Raw genomic sequence first — 14,470 nt, forward strand, 5'->3', positions numbered from 1 at the left:
ACATTTTATCGAGTAATACAAAGTCAGGGTTTTATTACTATTTTATTATTGTTGCTCTTTTATTGTTGCTAAATGAGCAACAATAAAATTCAAAGCTGCCTTCTAGCTGCTGAAACTGGAGCTTAGATCTGAGAATTAAGTCACCTTTGAGTTGAGTTGAGCACATTTAATTCAAATCAAATTTAATGTAAAAATATTGATCCCAAAGGGAAATTAAATGTTGCTGTAAATCATTTAATCAAAGAGTTATTGTAGACGGTGATGGCGGCGAGCAAAGAGGCCATCACACCCACAGGTGCTCCTGAGTGCCATGTTGCCAGCTACTGATGCATGTACAGTCTGTATTACAGTCTAATGCAGACTGTAACAGTCTGTATTATTATATTTGAACTGAACTATGTGCCACTGGTTTAATATTCTAGAGAACAACAGAAGTGCCAATAGTTACACATACGTGTGGATGGGCAGATGCGTAATGTAGCGTTATTGTGTAGTCACAGGAGCTGGATCTCTGCTTAATGTCTGTCTCATGCTTGTTTTGTTGTCATAGCAACGATTGATGTATGACAAGCTGCTAAAGTTTCTATAGAGAACGTTGGAATAAGATTTTTTCTTTTCTTTTTGGATAGGGCACCAAAACCAGCTCCAGTCCAGAGGATCACATCCTTGCCTGTTTGTTTCCTGCTTCCAGTCAGGCAGGGTGTAGGAAGGAAACAAAATAAACATGTATCCTTATCCTCTGAGCTCAGGAAAGGTAAAGAAAATAAATCAATAAATAAAATGTAGGAAAAATTTAAATTAATATATAATGATTGTATGTAAATCATCTCGTGACAAGAAAGAGGTTGTGACTTTTTTATTTTTGTAGAAAGCATTCTGGAAACACAACAACAAAAAAGACATAGGCCATTATTTTAGGAACATAATGATATTTAATAAATCATCTAAAGCAATGGTGTCCAAACATTTTTTCAACAAGGGCCAAAGTCCCTGAGTAGAAAGTCGTCTGGGGCCAAAATTTGCTTCTATTTTTTCCCCAATTGATAATGCATAAATATTATTGGGATTTTTTTTCTCTCCTTTACCTGCACAACAATAAATTAAACAAGTAATATTTTTAATGAAACCAAGAGTAGTCTGACATTTTCCTGAATGTTTACAGTCGTTTAACTTTTTTGGGGCCTATTTTTTTTTATATTTTGTTGGTCTATATATAAAATGATTTAGTTCATTTCTAGCAACAGAAAAAAAGCAACAAAAAAGATAGCAAAAAAAATAATTTTTGTTTTTACATTTTCCATTTAGGACATAAACTTCCCATGGAAATCTCCATCTGAAACAATTTATGAAAAGTATCCATCTTGCCTGTCTTTTAGTGTGTTGATTCTTGATAACATTCAACATAACATGCTGTGGTGAATTGTACTAAAAATAAATAATAATACCTACATCTCCAGGTTCCTTTTTGCTAGCAGAACTATTCTACCCCGGCAGCGCCGCTATGTAAAAGAACAGTCTTTTTGCCCTCCAGCGTTGTGCGCATGCGCGAAATTTCCGGACGTAAACAATAACAACACGGTCGGACCGCCTCCGGGTGGGGGCAAGGCGCCGTCTGACACCACGCCTACCCAGAGCGCCGCTCTGCCTCACCGGATGACAAATGATGCACACCCGCACTAACACACAGAGGAATAACTTTACAGTAGCGTCCGGGGCGCTCCACAGTCCGCTGCGCCGCAGACTCTCGTGAAAACAAGCTTCCAGCCCCCCATCTCGGCGTAAGGAAATGAAGAGGAGGCTCCATAAGAAGTACTTGGTTTTGATTCTGGCATATTCAGGCTTACTTCTGCTGATCCCCTATGTGTTAGATAACCGGGATAAATCCGCCCAGAATGCCAAACTGCCGCAGCAACAGCCCAGATGCCCCGACCTGGAGAACACGGTGGCTCTCCTCTGGGATAACGGTTTCAAAGCAAACGGTAGCGACGCGGCGGAGAACCCGGCGCCGACGAACAAGAGCCAGTCCCGGACGCACATCTACTTGCACGCCACCTGGAGGACCGGCTCGTCGTTTCTGGGGGAGCTGTTCAACCAGCACCCGGACGTTTTCTACCTGTACGAGCCCATGTGGCACATCTGGCAGACGCTGTACCCCGGCGACGCTGGCAGCCTGCAGGGCGCGGTGCGCGACATGATGAACTCCCTGTACCGCTGCGACTTCTCCGTCCTCAAACTTTACGCCGGCTCGCAGAACATCACCACGGCGTTCATCTTCGGCTGGAAGATGAACAAGGTGATCTGCTCGGAGCCGCTGTGCGACGCGCATCAGCGCCACGAAATCGGGCTGGTGAGGGAGGACCGGTGCGCCAAGTGCCAGAAGCGGGACCTGCGGGAGCTGGAGAGGGAGTGCAAGAAGTACCCGGTGATGGTGATCAAGGGGGTGCGCGTTCTAGATCTGAGCACCCTGGTCCCGCTGATGAGAGACCCGGCGATCAACCTGCAGATCATCCAGCTCTTCAGGGACCCGCGGGCCGTGCACAACTCGCGGCTCAAGTCCAAGCAGGCCCTGGTGAAGGAGAGCATCCAGGTGCTGCGCAGCAAGAAGCAGACCGACAAGTACAAGCGGCTGCTGGTGCCCAGCAACAGGATGAACCGGGCGGAGAGCTACGTGGCGAGCGCCATGGAGCTGATCTGCGACAACTGGCTGAGCGACATGATGCTGGTGATGAACGCTCCGCCGTGGGTGAAGAGGAACTACCTGCGCCTTCGCTACGAGGACCTGGTGCTGCGCCCCATGGAGGAGCTGCAGCGGCTCTTCCGCTTCTCCAACCTCTCCACCTTCCCGGCGCTGGAGAGGTTCGCGCTGAACATGACGCACGGCCAGGGCTACTCGTCGGACAAGCCCTTCCTCATATCGTCCAGGGACGCGAAGGAGGCGATCTACGCGTGGCGAGAGCGGCTGAACGTGGAGCAGATCGGCCAGGTGGAGGCCTACTGCAGCGAAGTGATGAGGCAGCTGGGCTACGAGAGGAACAGCGTGGTGGAGAAAACCACATGAGGATCGGAAAGCAGCGTGTGTGTGGGGGGTAAGAGCGTGCAAAAACAATGCAAAGATTGAAACAGTAGTGCTCTCTCTCGTTCTCTTTTCTCTGCCTTGCGTTATATTTACGTTTCCATCAGCACAGGAAGTGGGTAAGTGCTTGCTGCTGGGTTATAACTCATGACCTTCACTTGACTGAAACCAGAGCCTCAGAAAAGCACACGTTCGCTCGTTTTGATCACAGAAAATGGGACAAACACTGCTTCACACAGTGGCTGTGTGAACATTTAAAAGCAATCTTGAATTGTTCTTGCAACCATTGAGCGACGGAGTCTGAACCGCCCAAAATGAAGAGCTAGACAGAGATCCACTTGTTGATCTCATTTTATCAATCTCAAGTCGTAAAACCTGCGATATCAGTTTTTCAATTTGCACTTTGTTCTCTGTTGTTTTAATGTTATAGATGACATTAATATCTTACTGCTGTGTTACAGTTTTACTGATCAGATCAGCCTTTAGCTTTTAGTTACTAACCGGCCCTGGCTAATGAATGACAATGCCTTGTTACACAGTATTAAACCTTTCTACGTTTTTGACCTGTTGCAACCACAAATTCAGTATATTTTCTTAAGGGTTTTCTGACACAAAGGAGTGGAAAGTTAAGTGAAAGGAAAATGATAGCAATTTTTTAAAAATTGTTTTAGTAATGCAAATTCTGTATACACCACCTTTGCCAAAATTACTAAATAAGAGTGTATTTATGTGTAATTTAGTCTCAGTTTAAATCAGACCGGACAGGACAGGAAGCGTCCTGTCCGGTCTTGAAGAGGCTTCTTATGGTAATTCTGGATGAGCTGCAGATCTCCACAAATCAGGTGAAAGAATCCGTTAGCTGGATAACCGCTAGTGATGGAAGGTGGAGATTTGGTCTTTATGGCAAAGTGTTGAGAGGAAAGCCATGAGGTGTTCTGATCAGATGGGACAAAAATTTTTCTTTTCACGCTTTCTGTGATGGGAAAGTAACACAGATTAACAACCAGAACACATCACCCCTATGGTGAAACATGGTGATGGAGGTATCATGCTGTGTGAATTTTTGTTTTGAACAAAAAATACCCCTTTAGAAACCATGAATCATTTTCTTATATACAACTATTTGTGTATCTTATAAAATCTAAGAAAACCCAATTCAGGTTTGTGGTTGCAGTGGGGGGGAACATTTTTAAAATGAAGGGTTAGGAATACATTAGCAAGGGACTGCATGTGATTTATTCTGTTTGGATATATATATATATATATATATATATATATATATTTTTTTTTTTTTTGCAGGACTGCTGTCTAAATGCTAGCGTAAGTGAATAACAGGAGCCTTCAAAGTGAGACCATCAGAAATATCTCGACTCCCTTTAACGACCAGCAGCTCTGCTGCTCCACAGAGGGCTCGTTGTTGTGTCCCTGGCATAGCCCGGTCCCCTCATGGCTAGCTGGAGGGGGGCTGGCAGTGAGTCACTGCGCTGTCAAGAAGAGAGCCATTGTTCGTGGCGGTTCGCGACGGGGTAGAGCTCCCAGCGGGGTTACAACCACACTGTCACCAGTAGCTCGTACAAAGCGAGGTCCTTCACCGCCGTGAGGCCTACAAGCCGTCAGCGCGGAGGACGGGGTCCACCTTCGCCTCCCCGCAGTGTCCCGGTGTCCATACTGAGGTCTTCGCAGATACTTTATACAGGCACTTCCGAGCAGGTTTTCAACAGAAACCTAGAAATAAGCTATCCCGACGTATGGCGCCCCTTTTAGCGTGGCACCCCTATGCATCACGTTCGCACATACCCACCTTTTTTGTGCCACTCGAATGCCTCTGATTCATTGTGCAGCAGTAGCATGCCTTAAATATTTAACTTCTCTGTTTCTCCCCTCCTGCAGGGTCCTCCTAATCAAGGCTGAGGGCCAGAAGGTGGAATAACAAAACAGGCTGCAGGAATGCAGTCTGCTAGGAGCTCTCAAGCGTGCCTCTTGGGTTGTTTTTATCCTCACCCGAGCTGGGTCGATGAACTGGAGAAATGGTGATACTGAAAAGACGAGGAGGAGGAGGAGGTGTGCGTGTAAGGGGTGATGGTGGGGGGAGAAAAGAGAAAGAAAGAGCAGCCAATCGGACTCAGTTGGATTTGAAACGAGGAGAAGGAAGCTTATTTTCTCACCGCGCTGCCTGTTCGACACCAGCAGGGTCCCGTGGAGACGCGGAGGAGTTGGGGAGGGGGGAGATAAAACAAGAGACGGGGGCTGGTTTGTGCTCCCGTTACTCTGGCCGACCTCTGTCCTTTTTAGAAGCACTAATCCCTCCTCAAATCCTGTTCAAACCGGGGCCATAAAAAAACCTGAGATGGGGGGCCTTTCTCGGGACATGGATCCAGGGTGGCAGCGTTAAGTTCGGCTTTACTGGAGCGACTTATCCGTCCGGCCTGTGACTAAGCACGGCAGCAACCCCCAGCATTACCGACTTACTGATATTAAACAGAGACTGGCTCACTAACAGTGCTGAAAGAAGAAGCTACAGTATTTTTCTGGGGTGGAAAGGGGAAGCCCAAAGACCCCTCTCACTGAGGAGCTATGGTTCTGCCCCTGGCCCCTCTCAGGAATCCGGACAGCTGCAAGAGCCTCTTTGACAAATCTCTCACGTGGGTGTGAAATTTTCTGATCAGCCGCAGAATTCCTGAAGTCCTGCTTCTGTCCTCCGACCGGTGGACCTCTTCGTTTCCTTTAATCCACAACGGTCCACAGTGTCCTCCGATCCAGTGGCGTCCCTGTGGTCAAGGAGGCGTGGTAGCACTTTATTTGAAGGGGTGTGCATAAGACTGACATAACATCTGTCATAAACATAAAGCAGTCTTTATGAATGTTTATGACAGTTGTCATGAAGTGTCATTCGGTAAATAATGACACTTTTAATGCAAAGTTCCTCTAAAAGTTGCATTAAAAGTCCATTAAAAGTGTTAACTTTGCATGATTTTGTAAATTATGATCATTTAATGCAAAGTTGGCAAATAAAGTGTTACCAGAGGGGTTTCTTGGGGTTCAACACCATCGACACGTTCAATTTCAGAAGACGGTTCTGTTAGAATTACTCTTACTTGAATACTTGTGGAAATGTGAATGAAAGAAGGACCTTCAAGCGTTTTAAATTCAACGAAAGTTTGTTACAGTTTATATTAATTCTGCTCGTCGTGGTTTCCAGATTTGTACAGTTGATTATTGACCAGTCAGAAACCTCTTTGTTACATGAGCTGGGTTTGTCCAACATGCTTCCCTCAAATGAAAAGAACAATAGGAAAGTGGCTTCATTAACAAAACATGTGACTCGTAAATGGGACATTCTTCAATAGCAGCCAGCCACAGCTGATCATCATGTGTAATGCTTTGCAAAAGTAATCAAACGTTCTTTGTTGGGATTTTTTTGTTTGTTTGTTTTTTTGAGCAGACCCAACGCAAATTTGTGCATAACTGTGAGGAATTATGTTCTTTTTTTTGAAAACAAAGAAATCTACATTCAAATCAACTTTGGCCAGCCTTCCTGTCCAATCATCTCCATCACATGATGCAGCCACCACCGTGTTTCACTCTGGGGATGGTGAGGGCTGGGTTAGCTTTCTGAATATAGGGCAAAAAATGACATGTTTGTGTTTGAGCAGCAAATGGTAAACAGATTGTACTTGTATAGCACTTTATAACACTTGTACATTCAGTAGTGCTTTCACACTACATTCAGTCATTCACCCATTCATTCGTACACTGATGGTGGCAGGCTACTGGGTTGTAGCTACCGTTGCCTCGTCTGATAGAGGCGAGGCTGCAATGTGCTGGCCCTAACCAGGCCGTCTGACCACCACCGGTAGGCAAGCTGGGTGAAGTGTCTCGCCCAAAGACACAGCAACCAAGACGGGCGGAGCAGGACTCGAATCTGAAATAATGATAGCTGTTAAATATGGAAAATGCTGGTTAAATATTTTTTATGGTGTAATTCTGGCGCAGCACCCCTATGTGGCGCATACCCAACCGTCTTCAACGACTTCCCAATAGCGAGTACCTTGACGTTTGTTCACTGCTGTTCTCTTAATCCTCTGCCATTCAGATGTAATCAGCCACTCTGAGTCATTACTTTATAGAAGCACCTTTCAGTGCAATTCGTCTGCAAGTCTTTTGTGGTACGTCTCTCCCAACTTCGCCCATCTAACTGACTAAAATTTTTCCATCCTCTGCAAAAAAGCAGATATTCTCAGTCAGATTTAGACAAAGAATATCTGCCAATGCAGATTTTCAAGTCTTGCCACGGATTCTTGATTTGGACGTGCCTTTTGAATACAATTTGATCTAAAAAACAATCGACTGCAGTTTTTTAAGGTCATATTCATGCAAGAAAAACAGGTTTTCTTCCAGTATTACCTTGTTTTAGCTCCAACCACCTCCACATCAATGACCAGCTTCCCCGTCTGTCCCCACTCAAGAAATGATTCTACCTCTGCAGTGTTGCTCCCATGTTGCTCCCATATGATCACAGCAATCTTTTTTTTTTTTTTTTTTTTTTTTTACAGGCTTGAATCATGTTTCGCATGAATACTTTTGCAAAGCATTGTATATGTATGTATATATTGACGTACTAGTTGATAAAGTAAGCATTAGGTGCCGATTTAAGGCCATTTTTTAGGGCCATTACAGTCATCACTAAGAACATTTACAACAAATTTGGTTATCATTTGTTATTATGATGATATCATTATAACTTAACATTCTAGTATATGACATTTATTTATTTATTTTTTGGAATTATAATGTCTAAACTCAAGTTGAGTTAGTGAGGAAGATCACATTTCAGCACCACTATGGTGCATTTTATTAAAGCTGCAGTGTGTAATTTTTATATTACTTTTTTTTACATATTTATTGAAACTGTCACCATGTCGTGACAATATGGTATATGAGACAGATAATCTGTGAATAGATCGAGCTCCTCCACCTTCTCCCAGTGCTAACTAGGAATAACCAATCAGAACGAGGAGGAGGGCCTTAGTGCCGTCAATCAATCTCATGTGGTTTTTCTATAACAGTAAGTCCTTTCTTCACCATTAGCATATTTAGCAGTATTGATCGACAGCGCTAAGACCCTCCTCCTGGCTCTGATTGGTTGTTTTTGGTCGGGAACGGCTACATTTCTTCAACTAGCAGCCTTAGCTCAGCTAGATCTTTTCACAGATTTTCTGTCTCCTATCATACTGATTTTCTGTCTCCTATCATACTGACAAACAAACATGTAACAACAAAGTTACATACTGCAGCTTCAGACCCTTTCTTTAAAAGGCTTTCTGAGTTAAGTGGAGCACACCACTGGGGAACCCAGAACTTCAAGATTTTTATTAACATGTTGACATGCAGACCATGGCACACAGAACCTGTCAGCCAGCTGGAAACGACAGGTGCACATATTGACACTTTGGCTACATCTCATATTTCTCAGGTGCAGAGAGGGTTTAAATATAGCCGACAGGACAACTGACAGCACAGCAGTGCGGAGGGCAAAGAGTGCACATGAAATATTAGCAAAGAGTTCAACAAGTGTCCTCTGCTTGCCATACTGTGTGACTCTCTTGGGTTTGCTGGTCTGTTATGTACTCCCTCTTGTCTTTTGAGGGGACAACACTACATCATGTCTCAATCCATGCAAGTTCCTGTTCTATGAATTGTCTTCAAATAAAGGAGAGACCGAAAGGGACATTTTCATCACGAAGCGAAAACATCTCTGTTATTGTCTGGTTTCATTTTCTGCACACAAGTTAATTTGCAAGGTTTTCATCCCACTTTTTTTCCAGAGTATAAGTGTTAGCTGTGTTTAGTAGCAACGAACAGGTGATTTTTTTTTAAAAGTGTACAAGTTTTCACAGTCGTGCATAATCACCAGATTGTGAAGGGCTGGGATTATTCTGCTTCACAGCACTTCCCCTTGCAGCAGCTCGGTTTAAAAGGCCTGCCCTGTGCACAGCCTGGTAACAGCTTACTCTACCAGATTCATTTCCTCCTGGACGTCTCTGGCAAGCTGTAAAACTTGCTTCGAGACCGTCCTCCGGTGTAACAGGCCTCGTATTCAACTCCAACAGTCATGCCTTTCACACCTGCCCCCGTGTACTCATGCATAAATGCAGCAGCTACTCTGTGTTGGTGGAAAGGTGGATTTAAAGGGCTAAACGGGGCTGTGCGGTGAATACAAAAAAAAAAAAAAGAAAGGAAGCAGCTCGGTTATATGTGTAAAAGTGAAAACAAACGTCTGTCCTCAGTCTCCTCCACTGGCTATAAAGGGCCAAGAGTGCTTTAACACAAATCACTGCTCATGTTTTGTTTTAGGGTTTTTTTTTACGTGGGGTGGGGCAGGAGTTTCATGCACCATCTTCAGAAGGAAAATGTGCAAATGGGAAGTTTTCACTGGCAGTAAACCAGCAGAAACCTCAACTAATGCTATACTAATATACTAAGAATCTTTGAGATGACATTTCTGAGTTCTAAAAACGAGAAATTATATGCCGTTATCCTGTTTACATCCTTTATCTCACTGAAATTGGACCAATGATGTAAGAGCGGAGGAACGAGTCGGCCAATGTTGTGCCAAATTTCATTGCAATCGAATTTTGATGCTACTAGCATCATAATTCGGTTGCATTGAGCTGAGCTCATTGTGATGACCATCGAAAACAGTTTGTGGTTCCGTTTAATTTTAATGGACATTTTTAATAAGTCAGCCTAAAAAAAAAGAATAAATCAATATTCTTGGGGAAATCTATGTATTAGTATAGATTATAAAATTAATTATGAAATTAGAAATTGACTGTTTGACTATGTACTGTCGTCAATTTGCAATTGATATATACACAAGATTTATTTTACACTTTCAACACCGCAAACTCCCTTTTCCAAGTGTGTGTACAGCTTCTCAAGCTAACATGGTTAGCTTAGCCTAAAGGGGGCGGGGGAAGGGAGACCGCTAACTGTGTTTTGTCCTGTCATAGCAATAATCCAATCTAAGTGTAAAGTGATTGGGAGTTATTTACTAGAGAGGAAATGCTACTAATGTTTACTTTGAACAATAATTTTGGCTGATGCATAATCCTCCAGAGGTCAAAATAACAGTTCAAAAATCCTCAGGATGAAACATACAGCCCATCTCTAAAGATAATAATTAAAAAATAACAATAATCGAGAATATGATTTCTAAATATTTTGTATTACTTCAAAATATTTGTGTTTATATAGATGGAAATGTGTTCTGATTTTATCATGCGTTTTCATGTTAAATAAGCTGGGAGGTGAGGGTAAACGTGCAGTAAAATATCCTTCCTTTTCAAAACACATTTTTACTCTGTGTGAAACCTGTACAGATACGTCTCTAGAAGCTACTCCTGCTTAACACTTTATTTTTTTCAGCTGTAACAAACTACCTACATGCTAATTATGAAGCCATAAAGATGCTATATAAGCTAACTGAGCTAGCTCTTCCTTGGCCTTTAAGCTAAAATAAGCCACATCAATAAAAAAGAAGCAAAAAAAGAAAAACATATCATTTTGATAAATCTAAAGTGTCAATGTTTTAAGGACAATCTGAGCCCAACCTCTGTTGGGCACTACTTAATTTTGATGGTATTTTTCACAGCTAATTTTTGGCCTTATAGTGAGCCGCTAAACTAAAAAAAAAAAGAAGTATTTATAGTGATATTCATACTGCAGTAGTGGAAATGATATCCAACTAAAACACTGATAAGTTAGCAAACTGGAATAATTAATTTCACTTATTATAAAATATAAATATTCCAACACTTTAAAATTCTAATATCCACCTTGTAAAGATTTGCGCACTTTGTCAAACGTTTTGCAGCTGTGATAAGTGCTTGAAACATTCAAAAGACGATGCTGAGATGGAATGCTACAGCGACCAGCTCTTTACTTCACTGTGTAAGCTGGTCTTTAATCATGTTAGAGTGCAAATCCTCATGGCCTTTTTTTATTCCTTAATGGAATTTAAAGATGTCAGGGTTTCTAAGTTGTGTCATGAGATACAGTTTAACACAGAAGATGATCCAAGTCAGCTGAATGACAAGATGTTCACATACCATCTGTAAATGTAATAGGCCTTCAATGAACAGTTCAACCAATGAGAAACAAAGCCCGGCTCTATAGGTATTTAGATGCTTGTATTGAATCATGACTGAGATGGAAACACCTTCACGGTCCCTTTACGTCCTCAGCAGTAGATATTTCACAAGATAACCAGAAACTGTGGTTTTAGCAGTAAATGTCTTCAGGTAGATTTTTACCAAAGAAGTCTTTAGTCAAAGTCTTTTTATGTGGTTTCTGAACTATGAAGACACACTGCTCACGTCCCACCATGAGACCCATTTTCTCCTCCAGCACAACCACAAAGTGTTGAACATGCAGATAGTCTTGTATGGGAACACATAGTTTCCATTTCCTTTCAAAAAAAGTTTTTAATCCTCTTCTGCAGAGAACACAGTCTGTGAAGCAGCAGCAGCAAGATTTTTTTTTTCTTCTTCTCCCTCAACACCACAGGGGCATTGTGTCTTCTTTGGAATAAACTTCTTATCTAATGAGGATGAAATGCTCCTGGAGCTCTGCTCCCCTGGCTTTGATGGAGCCACAGGTCACGATGAACCCTTCTCCTCCTGTCAGATCCCATATCTCAGATCCGTCTCATCTCTGAAGCGCCGGGCACTCTGCCCATGTGAAAGTGGAAAGAACTGATGGCAAGATGGTGCGGGTGAGGGTCAGGCCAGGGAGAGCGGCTAGCTCGGACGAGGCGGGGAGGTCAGATGTGATCCTCCATGGGGAAAACCAGGCGTGTGCCTCGGCTCAGCAGCTCCTGCTCGCGGGAGTCCAGCTCCCGCTCCAGGGCCTCCTCTGACGTGCTGCCGCTCCTCTTTCCATTTGTGCTCCAGCCCAACCCCCCGGTGGCATCCGCCCTGCTGGCGGACGCCCCGTTGGCGGTGATGGCGGTGTCGCCAAATGTGAAGGTCAGGTCGGCGTCGTTGTGGATCAAGTCAGTGTCGGGATCCCTTAGCTGCTCGTGGTTCTGAAATCAGAACACAGAGTGAAACATGAGGTGTGAACAGATGAATGGACATCAACAGTATAAATACTCACGAGGGAACCTGGATTACAGCCATCTGAGAGGAGCTTTCATTTCAGATTAGCTTTATCTTGGTAAATACACACCATTGCAAAAAGAAAAAAAGAAGGAAACAAAATAAAACCCTATTTTACAAACCAACAAAAAGGCAGAAGCCAAGTCTTTATAAATCAACAGAGCGATAGATAGAGATATAGTTAGCTATAGATAGATATGTTAGTTAGCTAAGCTACGTCATTTAGCTACTAGAGATATGTCAGTTAGCCAGTTAGCTAACTAGAGATATGTTAGTTAATTAACAATATGTTAATCAGCTTGAGATAGCTAGAGATGTTAGTTAACTAGAGATAGAGAGGGTTTTTTCAGATGAGTTGAATTAGGAGACTAGGTGAGAGGGACTTTCATTTGGTAGCCACTACAGCAGCAACTAGTGAGGTAAGATAAAAACAGGAAACCACAGGCCACCTTGAATCACACATATGCCCAGTGCAACAGGCACAGAAATGACTCACAAATGCCCCAGATCCAAAAGAAAACACATGTTGCGTTCTGATTAAACGACAAACAGCTGAACAACCCGGACTGATCGGGAAGCTGGAATCCAATAGCCACCCCATGTCCACCGGGGGTGGAAAGGAGTCAATGCCAGGTCAATGAAAGGATTTTTCAGCTCACTGGATACGACAACAACAACAAAAAATTACATAACTGTGTGTTACTGGGAAACTATTTTTAAGGGGAAAGAAGAAGCATTTGGAAATGAATCCACTGAAATCGGTTGTGCTCTTAAATAGTTTAACAGGAGCTTCCTCCAAATTAAAGTAGAAACACACAGCCTTCCCTGATCGCGCACACACCCCTCCTCCTGCTGCTGCAGCAGTCACGTGAGCACAAAGAGCATTAACATCTGGCCCAAAACAAGCCCAAACAAATCCTGAATTTAGTCCCGTTCGAGCAGTAAATGTCAAAGTAGCTGGGGCGGTTTTTTTTAGAACAGGAAACTGTAAATTTTGTGGCCCAGTTGTAAAGATTAAGGTCTGAATTCAGGTCGTCACCATGGGGGGGGGGGGGGGTTGGGGTGGGGGGTTGTTAAAAGGCAGACTGATGGATTTTCAATTTGTTCCCCTCTGTCAGCTTGTAATTTCAACTTCTAAGAATAAAATACGAGAGAAAAAAAGCTTAAGCCAGCTATAGAGGCATAATGAATTGCAGCAACATTTTAAGGCCTTGTATCAGTTTCAGTAGAGAGGCATTTCGTAATATCCATAATTAAAGAGGAACTAGGGACTGAGCTTTATTTAATCCGGGCTCTCCCCATGTGGCCGGCTACACTGGCAGCCCCCTACGTCCAGATTGGACGTGGCATGGCTGCAGCTTTCTGACCGCAGGGAGAAAACATCTTCATCTACATCACTTACAGCTGAAAATTACAGAAATCAAATACAAATACAATCCACTTTTATGTGCAGGAATCCAGTTTGGAACCGATTGTTTTCAGTGGGAGGGGAAAAAAAAAATCCCCCGCATGTTTCCTGGAAGAGAGAACAAAAAGGAGCCCTGATGAAAGTGAAGCGAGTGCGACAGAGGCTTCAATGGGCATTTCTGTGTTTTAAATATCAGAGGGCAGTGTCTGTCAGAACACTGGTCATCTTTGAGCCGGAGCTGAAAAGCGTCTTTTGTGCCAACACAATGCAGGCCCCCCTCATCCCTCCGCTTTTAAAATGCTGCCTGCCGAAGGCCTCGGCTCTGTGTGGTGGATAGTCAGAAAGGAAGAAACCAGTTTAAGCTTCAGGGACAATCTCGGCTCTGAGGACAGTGTGTAACTCCGATTTGGCTGTTTGTTTTTTATAAACCTACAGCACCAGAATAACCCTAGATTGATAATAAAAAAAAGAAATAAAATCACATTTAAGGATCTGAACTTTATTACATTCTTTAAAGCTGAAAAGCAAATGCTTTTAAAAAGGTTATTTATTGTTGTATATCTTTCAGTTTACCACAGATTAAATATACTTTTATGGAAATTTGTGGCTGCTTCTGCTCATGCATGCTGTGAAAAAGCATTTCAGCTTTTTTTTTTTATCCCCACCTCACTTATAGGCAAAGATGACCAAGTAAATACAAAATGCAGTTTTCACATCATTTCATTTATCATGTGACAAAAAATGAAACCACGTGATTCCTTTCTCTTTTTTTTTTTTTGAGGCAAAAAATAAAAAAATGCTGTCCCCTCTAAGCTGGCTGCAGGTGAA

General features: G+C 43.0%; 2 protein-coding genes across 3 annotated transcripts in view; one reads left to right on the forward strand and one right to left on the reverse strand.

Annotated features, from left to right (window-relative positions):
• Window positions 1–1,313: 1,313 nt before the first annotated feature.
• On the forward strand, window positions 1,314–8,823 carry chst7 (carbohydrate (N-acetylglucosamine 6-O) sulfotransferase 7). Its single transcript, XM_015004090.2, has 2 exons — window positions 1,314–3,086; window positions 4,964–8,823. Exon 1 carries the CDS (start codon window positions 1,787–1,789, stop codon window positions 3,056–3,058), a length of 1,272 nt encoding a protein of 423 aa, XP_014859576.1. The 5' UTR covers window positions 1,314–1,786; the 3' UTR covers window positions 3,059–3,086; window positions 4,964–8,823.
• slc9a7 (solute carrier family 9 member 7) overlaps window positions 8,429–14,470 on the reverse strand; it is a 31,490-nt gene continuing 25,448 nt past the window's right edge. For both annotated transcript variants that reach the window (XM_015004068.2, XM_015004067.2), the window contains one exon: window positions 8,429–12,161. In XM_015004068.2, the coding sequence (XP_014859554.2) occupies window positions 11,898–12,161 (264 nt within the window). In that variant the 3' untranslated portion in view covers window positions 8,429–11,897. The remainder of the gene's footprint in view (window positions 12,162–14,470) is intronic.

This window comes from Poecilia mexicana, unplaced genomic scaffold (genome assembly GCF_051168715.1).
Source record: "Poecilia mexicana isolate PSO_F unplaced genomic scaffold, ASM5116871v1 scaffold_4, whole genome shotgun sequence".
Taxonomy (NCBI): domain Eukaryota; kingdom Metazoa; phylum Chordata; class Actinopteri; order Cyprinodontiformes; family Poeciliidae; genus Poecilia; species Poecilia mexicana.

Coding starts and splice junctions, on each gene's coding strand:
- chst7 (XM_015004090.2), top strand. CDS start 1,787: ATGAAGAGGAGGCTCCATAAGAAGTACTTGGTTTTGATTCTGGCATAT.